Genomic DNA, 25,671 nt, shown 5'->3' on the forward strand with positions numbered 1-25,671 from the left:
GTGTGTTTGTGTATGTGTTTATCTGTGTGTGTGTTTGCCTGTGAGTGTGTGTCTGTCTGTGTGTGAGTGTGTGTTTGTTTGTCTGTGTGTGAGTGTGTCTGTGTGTTTTCTCTGTGCCAGATCCTGAGCTGATAGCATGCTGGCTCCATGTCATGGCTTCTTGCTGCCTATAGCTCCACCCCACTCTGTGTAATGTTCAGTCTGCCTTGCACATCTAAGGCAGGCTCAAAGAGCCAGCATTCTCTCACTGTGAGAGCCAGCCCAGCCAGCACGTACAGTACGGGTTACAGTTAACAAGAACAATCGTATGTTCTGTCAAGCCCACTGCTGTCAGGGATACTAGTTCCAGGGACCTGACCAGCAGAACTGCGATGGACCTTTTCGAGTTTGACTTCTTTAGAGACTGGGAATTGGAGCAATCGTGGTAGGTCTGTGTGTGTGTGTGTGTGTTTTAAGCCTTTGTTATGAATAAGGTTGCTTCATCCTTTTTCCTACAGGCTTCACTGCTACCAGTGCCTTCCTCAGTCGCTATCATTGTGAAACGCTGTTTGTACTGCAGCCCTTTTTTTTCTCACCTCTGTCAAAGCAGATCCACGTTGGCGTCAGTGCGAGTCTGTATTTTGCCCACACTGATTTTTATTTTCGTTGGGAGCTTTGCTTTGTGATGTGTTTTATTTTTCTTGCCAGAGCTTTGGTGAATATAACGCACCAGAGACACCTAGTGCCCCCATGACACTGACTGACTTAAGTTGTAGCTGGAGATTCCTGCGGGGAAAGTCAATAGATGTTTCCAATTAATGAGTGACTGTCAGGCCTTTGAGGTCAGCATGCGACACAAACACACACATTTTTAATATATATATAATATACATATATGTGTGGAAAATGTTAGGTGCTTAAAGCTATACCCTCCCGGTGCGAGTTATAAAATTGCAATGCTTGATCATTCAATACATCATCTTGGTAGACTTACATGGTAATACTTAGGGGGTGCTTCAAAACTTTCAGGACACAAGAAATTTGTCCCTTTTTTTGCTTCCCGCTGGGGGATAAAAAGCAACGTTGTAGTTTTGTGAGAGTAAGACTGAAGTCTCAGTTTTTTTAAAAATGTATGTTGGGTACAACCTTTCCATGTAATATTCTCAGTGCTGCTAAGCTGCATTGAAAAACATGTCTAGGTCCATGCAGTGTGCTCACTCGTAGGACCTGTCATAACATAAAGATAATCTCTTATGATCAAAGGGGTAGGTGGGATTCAACGTAAATTCTTTGCTTCTTAAAGGGTTAAGTGTAGACTTTATATTAACCCACCAATATCCAGGTTAGGTTTGGGATAATTGTACTTAGAAACCAAACAGCTTTCTCTAAAGTGGACCAGACTGAATCCATTGAGAGAAATCTCAATTTGGCCAGATCTATGGACATCTACAGTGAGCTGTCTGTTTAAGATGAATGGGGATGGTTTACTTGTATTCTTCTGGAGGTGCAATGATCCAATGTGGTGTGTGTGTGTGTGTGTGTGTGCGCACGCATGTGTGCCTCTGTGTGTATAGCAGATGATCAACGGGCCAAATGGCCATTTTCTGAGTGGCAAAATTGGGAGTGAAAACATTTTGTAGATTCTACCGATGTGCCACCGTTTAGTGGGTGGTGCTTGAGAACGTTCCCAAGGTAGTTGTTCCTTTAATCCGATTCTATTGTTACTTGCCTGTGCTCCATGGCTTGATATTGCCTCTTGTTTTTGTTTAGAGTGATTTTATAGGGACATGTGCCCATTATCACTGGTGGTCTCGTGAAGTGTGTTTTGCCTGTGTCCTAGCAGTCAAGTGGCAGTCATTCAGACTCTAGCAAGTAAATAATGAACATCTGTTTGATCTTTGGTAGTCTAGCAAAGTCGTAGTAGATGCCCAATGTTTGTTGACTTAGTGTCATTGTGTGCTGGTGCTTGAGAGGCCTATGACTAGAGTATGTTACATGTTTTTGATTCAGTGATGACATGTACCAATCTCTTGTGGTCTATTGACTGTGCATCTGATTCCTGTCAGTATTTTGGCAGTAAATGTCTCATACGCAATGGGCTAGTAGCCCTGTCTGGTTGATATTTATGTTTGCTTAGTAGTAATGTGGTATTGTCCTGCAATTGTTGACTTTGTCTCAATGTGTCCACTCTAAATTGGCCAAGTTATAGTTTAAATGCAGTCCTCTCATTGGATGAGGGGCAATGACTATTTAACCTTCATTGTTGTAATAGCATTAGGTATTTGGTCCACGGTGATTTAATGGTGCATATGAATTTGGTCTTTGATTATGTAAAATGGGATTAGGGAATGGTGAAGCTATGTTTATATTGTTCTTATGTCCAGCTGGTCACACTTTGCAATCATTCATTAAGGTTACAAGTGCATCGTCTCTATGGTTAGTGTGGCAATAAATCTCAAAGGTTTTTAATTCCATTTTGGTAAAGATGCATAAAAATAGAATTTCTTCTTGAAGTCTGCATGTTTTTGCAAACTCACGTCCAATGGGTAGTGCAACACAGATCTGCTACACTAAAAACAAAGATGATTTAGAATAAATATGTATGTACATGGACCTAATTTGGTCCAATACCATATGAAAAAGCTTTGCATTAAGGAGGCATGAGTCAACTTTCTGTTTCGAGACGTTATACATCCAGATGATTCACAAGGGACCTGTGTTTTAAAAACCAATAACCTTTAGCCCCGCACACACATGATTAGTTAATGGTTACCTTATTCTTCAAACAAAATAATATTCAGTGGAATGTTCGTTCTCCAGGAAATCACAGCCATTCTGTCTGTCTTGTGAGAGTATTTGTAACAGTATAGGGCAGCTTGTGTCTCAGATTTAATATAAATCCCTTTTCGGCAAATCAATGTTAAGAGGGGAGATTTACAGAACTGGTAGGCAACTTTAATAAGATTGTATCTGGTACAGCTGTTGCACATGAACGCAAAGCCTGACCTGGAACAGATCACCTTTGTTTAGGGTGTATGATCCTGTCCAGAATGTCAAATTATGTTGGAACCTCACTCAATCTGATGGTGTGAAAGGCATTCAGATCGCAACAAAAGTGTAACCCGAGTTTTTATTTTAATGGAAAATGAATCCTGTTTCAGAAGGGCTTGCTCACACCCCTTGTCTTTGGCAAAAAAATGGACCTTTGAACTTTCTAATTATAAAACATGGTGGATTCTTTGACATTTTTGCACATGGGTCTTTGTGCTCTCACTGAGGTCTGCCTAAGAGTGGAACACAGCAACAGCAGACAAAAACAAAATCCCAACAACATCACTAGACTTTGTGATTTCAAACAGAGGGGTTGTGTTAATGTTCAACTATGCAAGTTGCTTGCAAGATCAATTATTAATCATTGGGTTAATTTCTGTACTTACTATGTCTGTTTCTGTCTTCTGTCTGTTTATCTAAAGTAATTTGACTCAATTGATTCTATTTTAGTGACATCTGACATGTATCTCAAAGCTTGAACACAGCGGCAATCCTATGAACAAGTGCCAATGTCTAGTGGAATGCAGGTTACTGTTCCTGAAAATGTGTGAATAATAAATAATGCAGTATGTTTTATGTGGACAGCCGTGGCTGCTGATATAAGACCATAAGATTATAAAACATAGGAGCAGAAATTCAGCCATTCAGCCCATCGATCTGCTCCACCATTCAATCATGGCTGATAGGTTTCTCAACCCCATTCTCCCGCTTTCTCCCCATAACCCTTGATTCCTTTGACACTCATGTACATGTATTAAAAGTACCAATCTAGGAGGCAGCAACAAAGATTTTGTCTTTTAAACACATGCATGTGTGCAGATATATGCATCTAAACATGTTGAGTAGAAATTTCAGTTGGAGGATGGTATGTGCAGTAGGCAGCATCTCTACCTTTTCTCCAGAAGTTTCAGGTTGAATTCCCATCCCGGGACCTAATGACCATCGAAGGTGTGTTCATGATGCAGCCAATTTAGAATCTAAATCTTTCCAATACATGGATGGTCAGATTGGGAGAGTCTCCTGGTCAGTCATACTCGTTGCAGAGTGACGCCTGTCAAACTTTAGCGTCCTGTGGCAGACTTCTGACCTGCTCCAGGAAGTGTGAGCGACAGAACCAGACGTGTTTGCTTTGTCCACCTTGTGTGCATCTGGACCTGAGATGTCTAAGTCTAATTGCAGTTACTGCATGATTAATTAAACATTGGTCTATTTGATTTGCTGCTATCAACCATGATGGAATATTGTGTCAGAGTTGCCTGACACAACTTAAAAGGCAGATCATTTTGAAATTTTATGATGTTAGTGTGCTGGGTTTTACTGCTTGGGACAGAGAGGTTTTTCACAATAGCACTGCACCATGTTCCTGAGGTCTTTCTGCTTTAAGAGATCCCAAAGGCTTCATCTGAGTGGTGCACTTAAACCCGAGTGATGGCACTATATTGTTTCAACAGCATGCCACTGACAATCTCTTTGAAATGATTTTAGAGACACAGGACAGGAAATGTCTGGAAGTCCCTGATGGCACAATGGTCCTTAATGGGACACATTTCTTTTTAAACTCTTGAGAAACAGTTTTCTGTGTGATTGATAGTCACCTTCTGACTTGACGTTGCCATTTGGATTGCCTGTAAGTCTGCCTGAAGGGGAAGTAGATCAAAAGAGAATTGGATGCACACTGGAAAAGAGGAGATTGGCAGGATTTGGGGGATAGAATACCTAGGAGAGGGAGTAATTGAACAGCTCTTTCAAACAGCCAGCACAAAAAAAGTGGGGCCAATGGCCTCCATCTCTGTTCACTCTTTTGTTAAGGTGGAGTGAACACAGACTGGGAATTGGAGCAGGCCATCCTGCTATTGGACATGGCAGCTCAATCTCTTTTGCTCCGCTTTGGAAACTTCACCAGTCTTGGCACCTCAGACAGTAACCCACGTTGATATATGGTGAAGATTCCAAATCTCTGGGCTGGTTATTGGTTTGGTTGTCATCACTTGCAAGTGGGACTGCAAGCTGGGAGCATGGAGGGGCCCTGTTCCAACAAAACTGACCAGCACTTTTTCATGAAGATGTCAGTGATTGAGTGGTTTGGATTTCTGAATGAAAAAGAGGAGTTGTCTGTTTAACAGACAAAACATCTGTTGATGCCTCCGAGACTGGCACTTTTAATACATGTGCCAGACTCACTTCATTTGATCAACCACACCAACAGGTCAGTGATGTTATAATATGGCTGCCTGTGAAAATATATGATTCTCTGTCACTGATCATTTTATTTATTGATCATCCCTGCCTGCAGAGATCAATATGGATAATGATAACTCAAAAAAGAATCTACAACTGTTTCATCTTGCATTCACATAGCACCTTTAATGTGGTGAAGAATCAATCAAAGGCACATTTCACAGGAGCATGTTCAGACAAATGTTGACATTAAGCTACGTAAAGAGACATCAGGGCAAGGTAGCTCAAAGTTCAATAAAAGCAGTCAGATTCTGAATGGTGGAGAAGAGAGTGAGAGAGGAGGGGAGGTTGAAGAAGGGAATTCCAGAGCTCAGGGCTTTGGCAACTGGAAACATCATGACCCATTGTGGAAAACATTCTGATGGGAAAAACAAGGAGGATGAATGCCAGAAAGTCTAGAACATTCCGGACTGTTTCCTAGGACACAAACATGTTTCAACATTGGAATTTACAATATGCACTGTTCTCACTTTTGAACGCATAACAGTCGAGGCTATTTTACCTCATGTTGTACTGTCTGATTTAGAGAAGGCTTTGGAATGTTTTAGTGGACATGCTTGAACCAAGAACAGCAGCAAGGGTCAACACTGCCCCACGTAACTGTCACCCATGACCTGCCCGGTGGCAAACTCTTACTGCTGAGTTAGAAGATGACTGGTTCAATAAGCCAGAAACCTGGTCTTCATTGTGAAAGCAGATGTGCCGAGTGCAGTACTGAGGGACTGCCGTGCTGTTGTCGTGGTCACTTTTTATATAAAATGTTAAATCAAGAGCTTGTCTGAACTTTAAGGGGAACAGAAGTAGGTTCCACAATGCGCAATCTTGACAAAGAGCAAGGGATTTTGGGTGGGCATTTATTCCCTTCATAAACTGAAAAAAAAACAGTCAGTTTTAACACGAACCAATTTGACTCGATGTGGTCTTGCAGCGTGCACAGTGATTTCCTGCATTGCAATGGTGACCACAATTCAAAGAGTTCTTTATTGGCTGAGAAGCATTTTGGGTCACTTTGAGGTATTCTAGGACTGTCTTCAGTGTGACTGATTAATATGAAGTTGCTGCAAATGCCCTTTGTGTAGAGTTGGAGTGTCAAAGACAAATAGCAATCATGAAAGAGAAAATAGTTAGGAAAACTAATGGAATGCTGGCTTTTATATCAAGAGGACAGGAGTACCGGAATTCAGAAGTTATGCTGCAGTTATGCAAAACCCTGGTTAGACACCACTTGGTGTACTGTGAGCAGATCTGGGCACCACACTTTAGGAAGATTACATTGGCCAACGAGGGAGTACAAGAATAATCCATGGACTTCAGAGGTTAAATTATGAGGAGAGATTATACAATCTAGACATATTTTATTTAGAATTCAGAAGATTAAGACATGATCTGATGGAAGTCTTCAAGATATTAACAGGAAAAGAGAGGGTAGATAAAGATAAATTATTTCTATTGGTCGAGGATTCTAGAACTAGGGATACAGTCTGAGAATTAAGGCCAGACCATTCAGGAGAGATGTTAGGATGCACTTTTACACACAAAGAGTGGTAGAGGTTTGGAATTCCCTTCCACAAGCAGCAGTGGTTGCTAGATCAGTTGTAAGTTTTAAATATGAGACTTAGATTTCTTAACTCAACTAAGCCATCTGATAATACAATGAATAAAGAAAATTCCAGCACAGGGACAGGCCCTTCAGCCTCCAAGGCTGCACCAATCCAGATCCTCTACCTAAACCTGTCGCCTATTTTCAAAGGATCTGTATCCCTCTGCTCCCTGCCCATTCATGTATCTGTCTTAAATAACATTATCTTGCCTGCCTCTACCACTTCTGATGGCATCGCATTCCAGGCACCCACCATGCTCTGCATGAAGAAATTTCCACGCATATCTCCCTTAAACCTTTCCCCTCTCACTTTGAACCCCTAATAATTGAGTCCCCGACTCTGGGAAAAAGCTTCTTGCTATCCACCCTGTCTATACCTCTCATGATTTTGCAGATCTCAATCAGGTTCCCCCTCAACCTCTGCCTTTCTAATAAAAATAATCTTAATCTACTCAACCTCTCTTTGTAGCTAGTGCCCTCCATACCAGGCAACATCCTGGTGAACCTCCTCTGCATCCTCTCCAAAGCATCCACTTCCTTCTGGTAATATGGCGACCAGAACTATGCTCAGTATTCCAAATGTGGCTGAACCAAAGTCTTCTACAGCTGTAACATGTCCTACAAACTCTTGTACTCAGTACCCCGTCTGATGAAGGAAAGCATGCAGTATGCCTTCTTGACCACTCTTTTGGCCTGCGTTGATTTCTACATTTTAGGAAGCAAAGTTATTAAGAGGAATGGGCCACAAATCATTCATGATCACATTGAGTGATGGAACAGGCTCTCTGGGCTGAATGGCCTATTCCTGTTTCTATGTGAGTATAAAGGCAGTCTATTCCTTTCTGCAAATTCCATCACAACCTTGCTGTGTTATTGGGGCAGGAGTTGCTAGGAATGTAATCAGGGTTTGTGGTATACACAGGAAATATGACAAACCCTTTAAGCAACTATTGTATTCTAGTCCTCCTGCTATGTCAGACTTTTCCAGCAATTAATTGTGGACTCTTGAGAGGGAAATACATTGTGATCCTGCAGAGGCATTGAAGGTTGGCAAGGGTTGGGGTGCGTGGGCTGTGTATTTCACAATTAATAGTTTTCTGAATGCAAGTACAGAAAGAGGAATTGGTACCAATGCTGAATAACTATATCTGTTATATGCAAATTTCAACAATTTGGATGTGGACAACACATTGCAAAAGCAAATGTACAATTCAAAACAAAAATGTTGTAACTAATTTTTGAATCAAATGCATTAGTCTGTTTCAGTATTGTCAACTATATTTGGAGCTCTTTGTAGATGGGAATTGCATACAATGTTCCAATTATTCTTTGGATCATTACATGTTGAATTCTGTTTTTGCAGTATCACTGACTCAATGGCTCTATGCCTAACTTCAGGCTTGGACCTGGCCTGCTATTTATTTATAAGCTTGACATATCTGTTACTAATATTGCTGCCGACTTGAAACTGTCCGGTTTCAGATGACAGAGAGGCAAGAGCTATCGACAGAGCACTCACACCCCATTCACTGACAAACAGGAAGACCCAACCAGCTATTTACAAAGATTTACCAGGTCATCATCCAATGCCAGAGTGAGGGTCAGAACTATACCTCAGTTTAAATATTTTGCAGGAACACAAGAGGGGATGAAAAGAAATCTCCTTCAGCAGCTCCGAGTGCACAGGGGTGTGGTTATGAATGAGAAGTGTCACAGAGATCATTTCTCCCTGGCATTTGAATTGCATGAGAGATGGCATGTGTCCAACCACACCATTCCATAATTATCCCGATGCATGTGTTCAGAATGTTATTACACTCTTTTGGAGCAGGCAGAACTTGAACTGGAGTCTAAACAAAACAAAAAGGACGATAGAGTTGTGAGAAGATTTGTAGCTCAGGTTGAGGTTTTGGATGTAGGTTTGCTCGCTGAGCTGGAAGTTTCTTTTCTAGATGTTTCGTTACCTTACTAGGTATCATCTTCAGTGGGCCTCAAGTGAAGCAATGCTGAAAATTCCTCCTTTCTATTTACATGTTTGGATACGGATGAGGAAGGACACCATTTCGACTGGGGCAACACACCCATCCTAGGACAAGCCCAACAAAGACACGCACGAGAATTGTGGCATTCAACCGGAACTCTATCAACAAACACATTGAGTTAGACCCCATCTACCACCCCCTGAGTAAAGGAACAGGAAGTGACTTCATCACAGGAAATGACATCACCAACCCAAAGAAACCCAAATATATAAATAGAAAGCATTGCTTTGCCTGAGGCCCACTGAAGATGTTACCTAGCTGAACCTTCCAGCTCAGAGAACAAACCTACATCCAAGGACAATAGAGACTGTGAATCTGCAATTGCTGGGGAAACTCATTAGGTCTGGCAGCATTTGTGTAAGAGAAACAGACTTCATGTTTTGAATCCAGAACACTAAAGCATTCTGAAGAAGGGTCACTGGACCTGAAATGTTAACTCTGTTTTCACTCCACTGATGCAGCCAGACCTGCTGAGTTTCTCCAGCAATTTTGGGTTATGAATCCAGGACTCCTGGCTAAGAGTTAGGGACACTGCCACTGTTCCACAAGAAATGTTCAATGCTTCCCCGATCCACATGTTCAAAGATGTTATTAAAGGTAGAGTCACCATAGTCTTACTAGACTGTAGTCATACTCTCTCTTTAGACAGAGAAGACGAGTAGCGGTTTAACCTGAGGGTAGCCACATCTCAGGTAAGGGGCAGAGGTTGAGAAGGACAGCCCTTCACAGTAACCTCTGCTGCTGCAGGAATTAAACTCTCGCTTCTGGTATCACTCTGTATTGCAAACCAGCCATCCAGCCAACTGAGCTAACCATCCCGCAGATCAGAGATGTTATTATACACCTCTGGCGCAGGTGTGATTTGAACCCAGGCTTCGTGGCTCAGAGGTAGAGACACTACCACTACCTGACATCCCATACAACACATCCAATACCAGAGCATAACTGAGCAATTCCCTTCATGTTCACTCACTGAGATAACACACTCAGGCTTTTCAGCCCACCTACTCTCTGTTGGTGCTTATACCCATTGTAAATCAATTATTCTCATCCTGTTAACATATTCCTTTGTGCTTCATGTGTCTATCCAGCCTTTCTTTAAACACATCTCTGTTATTTGTCTCAACTGCGCCATCTGGTAATGATTTCTACATTCTAACCTCTCTCTGGCTAAAAGGTTTCTGTTGAATTCTCAGTTGGGTTGATTGTTAAATTTATGGCTCCTAGTTTTGGTCTCCCTTATACAAGTGAAAACAACTCGATATCTATATGATTAAACCTTTTTCAGAATTCTAATGAACTCTACAGATTGCCCCTCAGCCTTCCATTCTCTTGAGGCTGTTCCGGCTCTCCTGGTATGTACAAGCTCTCCATTTGAGGTCATCCTGTAGCCACCTCAACGTCATGGTCAGTTCCCTGCAAGAATCGGTTTTGCATCTTCTCCAGTCTTCTTAGAACAGACGACATAGAACAGTAAGGCATAGTACAGGCCCTTCAGCCCATGTGTTGTGCCAAGCGTTTATCTTAATTTATCTTAAACTAAGGTCAATGAACAGACTCAGGCGACTGACTGTGTGGAGTTTGCACGTTCTCCCCGTGCCAGCGTGGGTTTCCTCCGGGTGCTCCGGTTTCCTCCCACAGTCCGAAGATGTGTGGGTCAGGTGAATTGGCCATGCTAAATTGCCCATAGTGTTAGGTAAGGGGTAAATGTAGGGGTATGGGTGGGTTGCGCTTCGACGGGTCGGTGTGGACTTGTTGGGCCGAAGGGCCTGTTTCCACACTGTAAGTAATCTAATCTAATCCCTTCTTCTTCCAAGGGTGGGGAAGGTGCTGTGGGTGGGGTTGTGTGATGGCTGAATAGTTCAGTCCTGGAGCTGCGGACTCTGGCACAGGCCAAGGTCAGTAGAGGTGCATGGGTAGGGGGTGGTATTTGTTGAGCCTGGTTGGTGGGATACTCTGGCCTCTGCTTGCTTTTTCTGATGTTTATGCTTGGCTCCCACATGCTTACACTTGGCATTCTAGCCAAACTCCTTCTCTGGTTTGTGTGTCCTAGGGGCAAGGGATTCCCATGTGTCTATGGGGTTGATGCATTTGGAAGGCTTCCACGGTGGTATTTCCTCATCTCTCCCAGTGATCACCTACCATTATGAAGGTCGGAGTCAAGCACTTGTTTCGGGAGTCTTGTGTCGGGCATGCAGATGATGTAGCACACCCATCGCAGTCGGTCATGTGTGACCAATGCCTCAGTAGAAGCCTGGTAGAAGATGCTGACATTGGTACAACCCATACTGCCAATGGATTTACAGCATTTTGCAAAGGTAGTGGTGGTAATAAAGTCTCCAGGGATTTGAGGAGTTCTGCTGTGCATGGTCCATGTTTCTGATGCTTACAGGAGTTGCAGGGCGGGTTCCCTCCATAGACAATGAGCTTAGTGCTGGGTTTGGGTCTCAGACTTTGAAGACTCTGCCCGTCAGGTGACTGAAGACTGCACTGGAGACAGGCAGGAGGCAGGAAGAACACAGCAAGCTAGGCAGCATCAGGAGCTGGAGAAGTCAATGTTTCGAGTGTAACCCTTCTTCAGGACTGGGGTGGGGGGAGCTGCAGATAAAGGGAGTGGTGGGGGCAGGGTGGTGAAGTGGGGATAGGTGAAGACAGGTAGAGGGTATGACTTGATTGGTCAATGGGAGGAATGAAAAAGGGCTGAAAAATGTGTTGCTAGAAAAGCACAGCAGGTCAGGCAGCATCCAAGGAGCAGGAGAATCGATGTTTCGGGCATAAGCCCTTCTTCACGAATGAAGAAGGACTTATGGGAGGAATGAATCAGGTTAAATCAATGTTAGATTTCATGCCTGTTAGTACTGAGAGGAAGCTCCTGAGGTATGGGAAATGATCACTGTTATCTAGCATCTCACTGCAGGGACAATGCAGTGTGGCAGGAATGGACTGACAGAGAACCCATGTTTTCCAGATATTTCATCTGAGACCCATTTTCTCATACATCCCAGTCAAAGAAGGTTTGTAGCTCAGCCTCTTCATGCATTGTCTGTGTGCTGCAGCTCAATGACTGAAGTTGGGCTGGTCTTGATTCTGGCCTGAAGATTGAGTAGATTACAGTTTGTACATATGGTTAGCTCCACTCTGGCAGGGAGCTTCAGGAGATGGAGTGGAGTGTTCTAATGATGAAGGTAGTTGGTACGGTAATGCGGCCCTGCTTGACCCCAATTTGGGTATTGGGTTTGTGCTGTGTCCATTGGTGAGGATCAGGGCTTATGTATCATTGTGAGGCAGGTGGGGAATTGTGAAGAATTTCCACAGACAGCTGAACTTGAGGAGAGTATTCCGGAATCCCTCACGGTTGACAGCAGAGTTGAAGGTCTTTGTGTGATTGAAGAAGACCCTGTACCGAGGCTGATGCTGTTCCCTGCACTGTTCCTGGATTAGTCACACACTGGAAATCATGTCCATTGTGCCTCTTGTTGAGTTGGAGCCACATGAGACTTACGGAGGAGTTCTTCAGCCACGAGGAGGAGGCAACTGAGTAGCATTCTCACAATGACCTTTCCCCTGGCAGACAGTATGGAAATCCCTCCATAATCTCCACACTTGGACTAGTGCCTGTGTCACAGTTGCTAAGGTATTTGCCAATGCAGCTGTAAATAAGCAAAACTCAATGGGGCCGTTACAGATATTTGCTGCCTTCCCATTGATAACCAGTTAGTGTTTCAACTAATCTGAAATAGAATGTGCTGGAAAGATGTAGCAGTTCCGGGAGAGAGAAAACCACCAATTACCATTTTGACTTGTAAAGTTAATTATTTGCCTGATACATAAATAGCACAAAACAAGGCCACTTGGCCTATCACCGCCCATGCTAGCCCTTTGAAAGAGCTATCCAATTACTGCATTAATTTAGTTCTTTTGCCTTGGTTCTGCAAACATTTTGCCTTACAGCTTTTATTTGATTGCATTTGGAACATTGCAAGTGAATCTGTTTTTACCATCCTTTCAGGCAATGTGTCACACATCATAACAACTTACTGCATAAAATGTTTTTCCCACATGTCACCTTGCATTTTGTCAATCACCTTAAACCATGTCTTCTAGTTACCGACCTGTCTGTCAGTGGAAACAGTTTCTCCCTATTTACTCTATCAAGACCCTTTGTCATTTTGAACACTGTTTTATGAACTGCAAAACACCATTGGATGCTGCACATCAGAAATTAAAACAAAAAAGAGAAATGCTGGAAATAATGACCAGATCGGGCAGTGTTTGTGGGAAGGAAAGCAGAATTAGCATTTTCTGCTTTATACTGTATATTTATTTTCAGACTTCCAACATCCACAGTATTTTGCATTAATTTTATTATTCAGCACCAGATGATCTACCAAAGGAAGATTCTGCTCTGAAATATTAACTCCAATTCTCTCTCCACAAGTGCCACCAGAGTATTTCCAGAATTTTAAAAATTTTTTTTACATCTACTAAATTTCATTTGAACCCATCTCTGCCCTGAAGATGATTATGCTGGTGTCTCTAAATTCTTGGAGGAGCTAAAGGTCTACAAACCCTGGGAATAAATCTTTTCTCACAGGGCCTTCAACTCGGCGGCACGGTGGCACAGTGGTTAGCACTGCTGTCTCACAGCGCCTGACACCCGGGTTCAATTCCCGACTCAGGCGACTGACACGTGGAGTTTGCATGTTCTCCCCGTGTCTGTGTGGGTTTCCTGTGAATTGGACATGCTAAATTGCCCGTGGTGTTAGGTAAGAGGTAAATGTAGGGGTATGGGTGGGTTGCGCTTCGGCGGGTCGGTGTGGACTTGTTGGGCCGAAGGGCCTGTTTCCACACTGTAAGTAATCTAATCTAAAAAAAACCTCCTTCCTGGGTTGGAAGTGGTCAGCGTTGTCTAAGACACGTGGGACCTAAAAGGGTTAACCAACATCATGGGACCAGCTCCTTTAGAAACTCCATCTTTCGTGTAGGTGGAGCTAACCCACAGGACAAGCAGGAAATTGTTCAACCTTCAAGCCAAAACCAAGACCAACCCAGCCTCAGTCATTAAAAGCAATACTTTACAAAGCACTTTCAAGGTGCCTCGGAAATGTCATCACCATTGCAGCAACATGTGACAGCACAGCAAGATCCCACCAAGCAAGTTGCCTTGCTTAGGGGCTTACCTCAAGGGGAGAACTCCCGGGTTCATCTTCAAGTGGGTGTGCTTGCTACACGCTTCCTCACAGCCCAGTGGAGACAGCAGATGGAACCTTGGGTTAATGTCTCATCCTGTGCACAATGCCTCTGACAGTGCTGCTGTTCCCACAGTGCTGTCCCCTTGGCAGTGTCAGACTGGATTATATTTATGAGTCTACGGCATGGGGGTTTGAACCTGCCACCTCCTGGCTCAAAGTGAACTGTGTTACCCACTCACCCATCAATTAAAACATCGGTGGACATTTTCCATTAGCCTGACAAAACCCTAATGTCAGAATTTAGCCAAAACATTGGTCATCGATTAGATTTTTAATGGTCCAGATCTGCCCTATCAAAATATTTTCCAGTCGGTGCAGTCTGAGTGAGACCTCCTCAATCTCCATGACAAGATGTGAAAGAAAACATAGCTTATAAACTGGGAAAAGAGATGCAGGCATGCTGTGTACATCACTGTGTACAGGCAGACTTCGATAAATGCCAGTGCTTTCTTTCAATGATTGAAGTTGGACCAGGTTCCTGCCACAGAGCTAATCAGAGGTCTGCTATTACACTGGAACATTTCATAAATCGTAGCATCTTTGATTGGAGTGTCACGGAGGCTTATCTGGATCTGCCTTGCACTAAGTTGTTGCGATGAGGTGCCGCTACATTAACCAGTGGCAGCATTGCTTCTTGTCACTTTATTTGTTTAGATAAGTCCTGTTCTTAACGGTGTGAGCACTTGCAGTGAGAACATGTGCTATATTGAGTGCTAGAAGATTGTAACCCATCATTCTAAGAGCAGCAAACAGTTGACGCAGTTATCTACAGAGTAATTGCTTCAGGTCTGGTAATTATCATCTGAATTAAGTTTGAGTTATGGCCTGAGCTAGTGACACTAACCAGATTGGTCTTATCTGTGACCTCGTTGATAACTCACATACCTCCCCAAAATGCAGTGTCACCCAGGTGAACGGAATTGAATATTTTGATCTGCCATTGTATTAAGTTCCAGACTAATGCACATGCTGTGATTTTTCCTCCCCAATTAGTGGTGCAAAGTACAGGGGTTTCTTGGTACCTTTATACTTACGTTACTACAACTCCCTAGGCCTTACATATGCTTTTAATTTAACCTCAAAGACTAGACTTCTCTTTTGCTTGAAACTCCAAGCCACAGTGTAGCATTTACACATTCAGTTGTATTGAGAGTACTGGGTAAAAGGGGAGTTTTCTGGTATTTCTCCAAGGCCTGCTTAAAATCACATCCCACCCTCTGGCTCACTCAGTCTGCCCTCAGTTGCTTAGATTCATTCTTGGAATGGGATGTTGCCAACAATGCTGGTTCTTACTGCTCATGCTTATGAGTTTAAATTCATTTCCAGGATGTGAATGTCCCATGCATGACCAGCATTTACCACCTGTCCCTCATTGCTCTTAAGAAGGTGGCAATGAACTGCTCCTTGAAGACCGGTGAGCGACATTGCTCGCTTATTTCAGAGACTGGTCTCAGATGCATTCCCATTTCTCAGGCTCCATACTTACTAACCTCTTACACTATCTCAATAAAACCCAACAGCACCTTGTCCTTAAACTAGCCACTTTTTCTGGAGACAATGTTAATTTCAATCATCTCAGACACATTATCACTGCCCTTTTTATTTTCAGTCACAACTGTCAGTAATTCTGCTTCTCCCATTTACAGCTTCCATCCATTGTTTCTTTAGTTGTTTCTGTCCCTTCCCTTTTGCTTTACCTCATCCCTTTCATCATTTAATCTTGCCTGCCTTCCTCTCTGCACAGAACTGATTTCTTTTTTTCCCCTCTTGCCTTTCTTTCTACATTTTCTGAGTTTTGACAAAAGGCCATTGATCGGGACAATTAGCTCTGTTTCTCTCTCCGCCGGTGTTCTGAGTATTTCCAACATTTTTGCTTTTTATTTCACTTTCCGGGGTCAGATGGGGTATTGATGACAGATTAACATCCCTAAGCATGATTGTGAATCAGATGGGGTTTTAACATCTCACAGTGGTTTGATAGTCATCATTACTTTGAGCTCCAGTTTTAAGAAATTTAATACTAACAAATCAAACCTTAAATTCCTCGAATGTTGTTCGAGTATATGGGACAATTTCTGCAGGTCCCTGTGTGGTTAACTTGCTGGTATGATCAGTGTAGCACCACACCTCTCTTCAAAAGTTGATGGTTGGCATTTATCTTGAGCAAATGCTGTCCCTGTGGTGTCTGTGCAACCATAGTGCTCTCAGGAAAGGAGTTCCAAGAATTTGATCCAATGATAGGTCATATAAAAGTTAGGAGCAGGAGTGGGTCATTGAACCCTTTGAGCTTTTTCTGCTATACAGTAAGATCATGGAGAGTCTGGACTCAATTCCACTCTGAGGAAGTGGAGGATATGTATCAGGTACCCTCTTATCATTAACAAGGGAGTCCTAACCCTCAATCCCTTGTTAATGATAAGGGGGTAGCTGATACATATCCAGGTCAGGCATGTGGAGGAGAATTATGAGGTGACAGTGTTCAGGGGTATGTGCTCTCCTTATCCTTTTTGGTTGACTAGTGAAATTGCATTTCTTCAATGTAGTGATGGTTTCAATTTGTTTCTTCCTGGCATGGATGTGCTGATATTGCACCCAATGCGTACTCTACCACCAGCCAATTTCAGGCAGAAATTGTCAATATTATCTTCTCAGAACCTCCAAAGGGAAGAATTGAGACTCAACTTTGAGCTCTCAAACCCTCTGTTTGGTAATCTACGCTTCAATTGTTAAAAGAACATAATTTCAAGCATGGTGGCTAAATGGTTAGCACCGCTGCCTCACAGCGCCAGGGACCCAGGTTTGATTCCAGCCTCAAGTGACTGTCTGTGTGGAGTTTGCATATTCTCCCCCTGTCTGCATGGGTTTCCTCCGTGTGCTCCAGTTTCCTCCCACAATCCAAAGATGTGAAGGTTAGGTGGATTGGTCATACTAAATTGCGAGGTGAAAGCGGGTACTGCAGATGCTGGAGATTTGAGTCAAGATTAGAGTGGATCTGGAAAAGCACAGCAGGTCAGGCAGCATCTGAGGAGCAGGAAAATCGAAGTTATGGACAAAACTTTTCCCGAAACATCGATTTTCCTGCGCCTCGGATGCTGCCTGACCTACTATACTTTTCCAGCGCCACTCTAATGTTGACCCCCATGCTAAATTGCACATAATGTTCAGGGATGCGTAAGTTAGGTGCATTAGTTAGGGGTAAATGAAGAGCAATAGGATAGGGGAAAGGGTCTCGGTGGGTTACTCTTCAGAGGATTGGCGTGGACTTGTTGGGTTGAATATCCTGTTTCCACACTGTAGAGATTCGATGAATTCTATGAAAACAAAAATCGCTGGAGAAACTCCACAATCAGTGATGAGAGAAACAGAGCTAACATTTTGAGTCCAGTGACTCTTCTTCAGAAACTCAGTTGACTCAAAATGTTAAGTCTGTTTCTCTCTCCATACATGCTGCCAAACCTGCTGAGTTTCTCCAACAATTTCTGTTTTCGTTTTACGTCTTCAGCACCTGCAGCTCTTTATGAAAATCACCATGTGTTTCATTTCCTACTATTTATAATTTAAACAAAACTGGGACAGTCAGTCTTAATATCACAAGATTAACAAAGTAAATCTCCCTCAACTCAACTAATCCAGGAATTTCAAAGCGGGTGATTTCCACGTGTGGGAAGAGTTTCCTATTGGTTGTGGGGAAGAGGTTTCCAACTGTCAGGAAAAAAATGTTGGGGGATAGTAACAAAGGGCAGCACGGTGGCACAGTGGTTAGCACTGCTGCCTCACAGCACCAGAGACCCAGGTTCATTTCCCGCCTCAGGCGACTGACTGTGTGGAGTTTGCACATTCTCCCCGTGTCTGCGTGGGTTTGCTCCGGTTTCCTCCTACAGTCCAAAGATATGCGGGTCAGGTGAATTGGCCATGCTAAATTGCCCGTAGTGTTAGGTAAGGGGTATGGGTGGGTTGCACTTCGGCGGGTCGGTGTGGACTTGTTGGGCCGAAGGGCCTGTTTCCACACTGTAAGTAATCTAATCTAAAAAAAAAGAACTATAGAATTCCGAAGCAATTTCTTTCCTTAGAAAATGATGACAATGTGGAGTGCACAGCCCAATAGAATAGTCAAGATGGAAACCATGGATATTTTTTGCAATGTGGTTGAATACAAGGGAGGATGGTATGGCCGTCAGAGCAAGGTACAGTCTAGAAGCTAGGTGCCAGCATGGCCTGGTGTTCTAAACTTACATTTTTGCAATGCTGAACATTTTATTTTTCTGTTGTCTAAGATCTTGTAACTAAAAAAGCTTTGCCTAGATACCTTTGTAATTAAGTTGATATTATAAGTAGAGCCATTTAAACTTTTCACTATACTCATTGAGTATATGTGACAATAATGGCTAATTCTAATGCTAATTTTAATTCTAAAACAAGGTGAAAGAAAGCTTCCATGAAGCATATAGACATTAGTATGGACCCGTTGGAATGAGTAGTCTGCTTCAGTGCTGTAAATTCCATGTAATTCGAAGTAAACAGCACACTGCTTTGTTGCAAAATCATTCATTGTCATATTCTGAAAGTAGGCTTCAGTGCACTTAAGAATTGCATGTTCAGTTGTTTGGAGAACATTTGAGTCGAATTAGTGTTGTTTACTGCTGTGTAATTGCTCTGCGGGTTCTGGATTAGTTGAGTTTAGGGAGATTTACTTTGTTAATCTTATGATATTAAGACGGACTGCCCCAGTTTTATTTAAATAATGTATAGTAGTAAATAAAACAAATTGTGATTTTAAACGGGATCATACTTTCCTTCATATTTAGATTGTGTTCATTTCTAAATCATTTATATTAGGAACAAAATAGAGGAGGGTTTTACCTGAACTGCTGCTACAGTGTTGCAATCCTGCAGAGTGGACCCCTGGTCCAATGTTGAACCTATCCCCTTTTTGTTCCTTCAGAATAAATGGGATGAAGATCAGGCAGATGCCTCTTAATAGTTGCACAAACATTTTAAGTGTTTGCTTACTAATATTATCAACAATCAGTTCCAGTCTTAAACTATTTATCATTGGAGGTGAAGGACTTATTCTTGAAATAAAAGTTTTAAATCCATGTTGGCAGATGTAAAATTCAACATTGATTTCTTCCTTTTCATATCTCCTCATTTTATCTCTGTTACCTTCCTTTAGCCCCTTTGAGGCTGGGAAAGCAATAACAGAAATGGTGGAGGAGATGAGATTGCACTTTGTATCAGTCATCATTGTATTTGCTTCTGATAGCATTCCAAAAGTACAAAATAGAGTCATAGAGATTTACAACGTGGAAATAGACCCTTTGGCCAAAGTCGTCCATGCCAACCAAATATCCGAGATCAATCAAGGGGGAAAAGTCAGAAGTCACATGACACCAAGTTATCTAATGTGACTTGTGACTTTGTCCACCCCAGTCTCCATGGCTACAAACAAAGGAGAGGAAATAAATGCAAAAAATTTTCTTAAAAATCCATATTAGGAAAATTAATGGGGCTGAAGACTGATAGGTCCCCTGATTCCGATGGGATGCATTCTCAGAACTAGCTACAGAGATAATGGATGCAGTGTTAGTAATCTTCCAAGAATCCTTAAATTCTGGAAAATTCCCAGAGGATTACAAAACTGCCAACATAACATTTGTATTCAAAAATGGAATGAGACAAAAAACAGCTAACTATTAACCAGTTAGTTCAACATCTGGTATTGGGGAAATGTTAGAGTCTATTATAAAAATAGAAAAGCAGAGAATTTAGAAGTATGTGATATGACCAAGCAGAATCAGCATAGCTTCATGAGGGAGAATTTACGACAAATCTACTAGAATTCTTTAATGAGATAACAAGCAGGATGGCTAAATAGGAAATGGTATATTTAATGTATTTGGATTTTCAGAGAGTGTTTGAAAAGGTGCCACATGTTAGGCTACTAAACAAGGTAATGGCAACCGGGGTAGCATATGAGCATAACTAGCAGGTTAGCTAACTAATAGATGACAAAGTTGTGACAAGGAGGGGCATTTTTAGGAGGCAGTCTGTGACTAGTGGAGTGCAAAGGGAGAGGTGCTGGGGCCACAATCATTTACAATGTAAATTAATGACTTGGATGAGGAAATGGAATGTACTTTTGCCAAGCATGCAAATGATACAAAAGTAAATGGGAAGGCAAATGGTGAGGATGATACAAAGAGTGTACAGAGCAATATAGACATGTTAAGTGAGGAGGCAAAAGCTTAGTAGATGAAATATAATGTTTGAAAATGTGAGGTTACACACTTTGGCAGGAAGAATAGAGGTACTGAATATTATTGGGAAAGACTGCAGAATGCTATTGATTAAGGGATTTAGGAGCCCTTGTGCATAAAGCTAGCATCCAAGTTCAGCAGATAATAGGGAAGGAAAACAAAACATGACGTTTTTTTCAAAAGGAATCAAGTTTAACAATAGGGATGTCTTGCTGAAATACATGAGGCACTAGTGAAACACTGTAAACAGTTTGGTTCCTTTATCTGAGGAAAGATATATTAACATTGGAGGCAGTCTGGAAAAGGTTCACTGGGTAGATCCCAAGTATGGAGGGACTGTCTAATCAGGAGAGATTGAGTAGGTTGGGCTTGAACACATTGGAATTCAGAAGAATGAAAGTCAACCTTATTAAAACATAAGATTCTTAGTGGATCTGATAGAGTTGATGAGGAAAGGTGGTTTCCCCTTTTGAGAGAGTCCAGGACCAAACAGTATAATCTCAGAGTAAAGGGTCACCTAGTTAGGACAGAGATAAGGAGGAATTTCTTCTCTCAGACAGTAATCATCATCAAAGATCACTCCCACCCAGGTTATAATCTCTTCCGTCAGGCAGAAAATGCAAAACCTTAAACACACGAAACAACAGCTTCTTTCCTGCTGTTATTAGACTTCTGAATGGATTGGCATGGTGGCGCAGTGGTTAGCCTGAGCAGCCTACAGCACAGAGGACTCAACATTGAGTTCTCCAATTTCAAATAACCTCCCTCCCGATCTCTCGACTCCCTCCCAACCCCTGCCCATCCCCTCTACTGCTTCCTGCCATCAAGTAGATTCATTCCTCCCATTGACTAACCAGGCTGTATCCTCTACCTGTCTTCACCTATCCCCATTTTACCACCCTGCCCCCGCCACCCCCTTTATCTGCAGCTCCCCATACACCCACCCTCAGTCCTGAAGAACTATGAAATGCCAACTTCTCCACCTCTGTGAAATTCTGGTCTCCTTCCTGTCAGAAAGATATTGTGAAACTTGAAAGGGTTCAGAAAAGATTTACAAGGACGTTGCCAGGGTTGCAGGACTTGAGCTATGGGGAGAGGCTTAACAGGCTGGGGCTGTTTTCCCTGGAGTGTCAGAGGCTGAGAGGTGACCTTATAGAGGTTTTATAAAATCATTAGGAGCATGGATAGGGTAAATAGGCAAAGTCTTTTCCCTGGGGTTGGGAAGTCTAGAACTAGAGGGTATAGGTTTAGGGTGAGAGGGGAAAGATATAAAAGAGACCTATGGGGCAACTTTTTCACACAGAAGGTGGTACGTGTATGGAAAGAGCTGCCAGAGGAAATGGTGGAGGCTGGTACAATTGCAACATTTAAGAGGCAGATGGATGGGTATATGAATAGGAAGAGTTTGGAAGGATATGGGCCGGGTGCTGGCAGGTGGGACTAGATTGGGTTGGGATATCTGGTCGGCATGGACGAGTTGGACCTAAGGGTCTGTTTCCATGCTGTACATCTCTATGACTCTATGAGTCCTGATGCTGCCTGGCTTGCTGTGTTCTTCCAGCCTCCTGCTTCTCTACTTTGGATTCCAGCATCTGCAGTTTTTTTTGTCTTCAGTCACAATCTTTGGCAGTTTTGACCCCCTTCATCCTCTGGGTGAAGATAATTTCCTCAAAATCCCTTGAAACCACGTGCATTTCAACTTATAATTGCACCCCCTTGTTATTGAGCCTTTGACTGTGAGGAGCAGCTGTGCAGCCTCCATGTCCCATATACTTATCTATTAGGTCTCTTTTCAGCCTACTCTGCTCCAAAGGACACAGCCTGAGCTTATCTAGCCTCTCCTCTGAGTTACAGTGTTCAAAACAGGGCAACATCCTTTTGCATTCCCTCTGCACCTCCACCAATGCAATCACAGCCTTCCTGTGGAAACCAGAACTATAGACAGAACTCCAGCTGTGGCCTAGCCATTGTCCTTTATAGCTCCAGTGTAACCTCCCTGCTTTTGTAACCTATGCACACAACTGATAAAGGCAAGTGTCTTGTGTGCCTTCTTATCTACCCTATTGACCTATCCTGCCTTCAGGGATCTGTGGAGAAAGTGAGGACTGCAGATGCTGGAGATCAGAGCAGAAAATGTGTTGCTGGAAAAGCGCAGCAGGTCAGGCAGCATCCAAGGAAGATGAAATTTGACGTTTCAGGCATGAGCCCTTCTTCAGGAATGAGGAAAGTGTGCCAAGCAGGCTAAGATAAAAGGTAGGGAGGAGGGACTTGGGGCAGGGGCATTGGAAATGCGATAGGTGGAAGGAGGTTAAGGTGAGGGTAATAGGCTGGAGTGGGGGTGGGCGCAGAGAGGTCAGGAAGAAGATAGCAAGTTAGGAAGGTGGTGCTGAGTTCGAGGGTTGGGACTGAAACAAGGTGGGGGGAGGGGAAATAAGGAAACTGGAGAAATCTGAGTTCATCCCTTGTGGTTGGAGGGTTCCTAGGCAGAAGATGAGGTGCTCTTCCTCCAGCTGTCGTATTGCTATGGTCTGGCGATAGAGGAGTCCAAGGACCTGCATGTCCTTGGTGGAGTGGGAGGGGGAGTTGAAGTGTTGAGCCCCGGGGTGGTCGGGTTGGGTGGTCCGGGTGTCCCAGAGGTGTTCTCTGAAACATTCCGCAAGTAGGCGGCCTGTCTCCCCAATATAGAGGAGGCCACATCGGGTGCAGCGGATGCAGTTAATGATGTGTGTGGAGGTGCAGGTGAATTTGTGGCTGATATGGAAGGATACCTTGGGGCCTTGGTGGGAAGTAAGGGGGGAGGTGTGAGCGCAAGTTTTGCATTTCTTGCGGTTGCAGGGGAAGGTGCTGGGAGTGGAGATTGGGTTGTTGGGGGGTGTGAACCTGACGAGGGAGTCACGGAGGGAGTGGTCTTTTCGGAACACTGATAGGGGAGGGGAGGGAAATATATTCCTGGTGGTAGTCCATTTGGAGGTGGCGGAAATGACGATGGATGATACGATGTGTATGGAGGTTGGTGGAGTGGTAGGTGAGGACCAGTGGGGTTCTGTCCTGGTGGCGGTTGGAGGGGTGGGGCTCAAGGGTAGAGGAGCGGGAAGTGGAGGAGATGCGGTGGAGGGCATCGTCGATCATGTCTGGGGGAAATCTGCGGTCCTTGAAGAAGGAGGCCATCTGGGCTGTACAGTATTGGAACTGGTCCTCCTGGGAGCTGATGTGGCAGAGACAAAGTAATTGGGAATATGAGATGGCGTTTTTACAGGGGACAAGGTGGGAGGAGGTGTAGTCTAGGTAGCTGTGGGAGTCGGTTGGTTTATAGTAAATGTCCGTGTTGGTTCGGTCACTTGAGATAGAAATGGAGAGGTCTAGGAAGGGGATGGAGGAGTCTGAGATGGTCCAGGTAAATTTGAGGGCGGGGTGGAAGGTGTTAGTAAAGTTGATGAACTGTTCAACCTCCTCGTGGGAGCATGAGGCAGCGCCGATACAGTCATCGATGTAGCGGAGGAAAAGATGGGGGGTGGTGCTAGTGTAGCTGCGGAAGATGGACTGTTCGACATATCCTTTGAAGAGGCAGGTGTAGCTGGGGCCCATGCGGGTGCCCATGGCTACTCCTTTGGTTTCAGGGATCTGTGACAATCACTCCGAGATCCCTCTATTCCTCTGAGCTTCCTGGTGCCCTGCCGTTCATTGAGCACTCACTTGTCTTGTTCCTTCTTCCAAAATGCAGCATCTACCTGTCATTTATCAGGGTTAAAGTCCATCTGCCAGCAACCTGCCCATTTGACCAATTGTCTTGTAACCTAAGTCATTCTTCTGTACTGTCGACCACTTGGTCAATCTTAGCATCATCCACATTTTTTCCAATCTTGTTAATATATTATCACAAACAGTATGGACTCAGCACTGGTCTCTCTAGTACACCACTGGACACTGCTCTCCAGTCACACAAACAGCCTTCTGCCATCAAACTCTGTCTCCTACCATTTAGCCTAATTTGGATCCAACTTGCCAGTTAAGTCTGGATTTCATGTGCTTTTATCTTCTTTATCAATCATCCCATTGGAACATTGTGAAAGGTTTTGCTGAAACCCATATAAATAATATCAACTGTACTGTTAAGATTAACCTTCTTTGTTTATTTTGATGACATTTGTATGTGTCTTTGTCATGATGAATTGAGGAGAGATGGTGTGTAGTGTTAACATTCTGAAGGCTTGGTGTATATAGGTAGATTGTTGGAAACAAAAACCTCTTGAGATTTTTGTCAGATATAATTGTCTTATATAGTTGGCAGCTTGGCTCAGCGTGATGTCTCATGGTTAGTGTACTTTTAACAGAAATGCACATGATTTTACCACAGCATCATAGGATGTGACCTACAGGTATAATGGCCTCAGTTCAAAAGAATGTCTTACGTTACAGGACGATTGGTCAATTGGGCAGGTCGCTGGCAGATGGAGTTTAACGCTGATAAATGACAGGTGATGCATTCTGGAAGAAGGAACAAGACAAGCGAGTGACCCAGGATCACTCAAGAATAATGTGCTACTGGAAGCATGCTCAAAGCTGTTCTGTAATAATTTAATCGTGTAATATTTGTTTAGTCACTTGTGCCTAAGGAACGTAATGTTTGTTTGTAATTGTTAATGGATATAAACATTTGTTGGATTCTTCCATACCATGCTATCCATGCCCAATTTCTTATGTTAGTCATTACTGCATCAGATAAAGCTCCCTCTTTGATGTAACTCACATCAAGAAGCAAACATGCTTCCTTTAAGCCAATAGATTGGAGATTCAAACTTCACTGTAGAACCAAGCAAGCCTTCGGTGCCAGTACTGAAGGTGTGCTGCACTGTCAGATGGACAAACCTTTCAAATTAGACATTAGACTGTTTGATTTCTCAGGTGGATGTAAAAGATCCCAAGCTATTTTGTGAAGAATGTCTCTGACATCAGAACCAATACTTAAACCCCAGCCAACGTCACTGAAACCAATTATCTGTATGTGTAAATGTTTGTGGGATCTTGCTGTGTGTAAATTAGTTGCTGTGCCTCTTACATTCCAACAGTGGTTACACTTGAGAAAGTACTTCACCCAGAATACAGTGGTTTGGGATTCTTTGTGGTTGAAATTTGTGCTGTTTGACTGGGAGTCAATCCCTTCCCTTTACATATAGAGATTTGGGAGTTGATTTGTGAACACTGAGATTCCCCAGTTAGTGTATGAATGATTTGATGGTTTATGTTTTGCTGGT

At 43.1% G+C, this 25,671-nt stretch overlaps 1 protein-coding gene across 2 annotated transcripts in view; it reads left to right on the top strand.

Moving 5' to 3' along the window:
• The first annotated feature begins 289 nt into the window (after positions 1-289).
• The window catches only part of aff2 (AF4/FMR2 family, member 2), a 536,530-nt gene continuing 511,148 nt past the window's right edge, over positions 290-25,671 (top strand). For both annotated transcript variants that reach the window (XM_060832402.1, XM_060832404.1), the window contains exon 1: positions 290-424. In XM_060832402.1, coding sequence (XP_060688385.1) covers positions 372-424 — 53 coding nt within the window. In that variant the 5' untranslated portion in view covers positions 290-371. The remainder of the gene's footprint in view (positions 425-25,671) is intronic.

The sequence above is a fragment of the Hemiscyllium ocellatum genome, chromosome 11 (assembly GCF_020745735.1).
Source record: "Hemiscyllium ocellatum isolate sHemOce1 chromosome 11, sHemOce1.pat.X.cur, whole genome shotgun sequence".
In the NCBI taxonomy this organism is placed as follows: Eukaryota; Metazoa; Chordata; class Chondrichthyes; order Orectolobiformes; family Hemiscylliidae; genus Hemiscyllium; species Hemiscyllium ocellatum.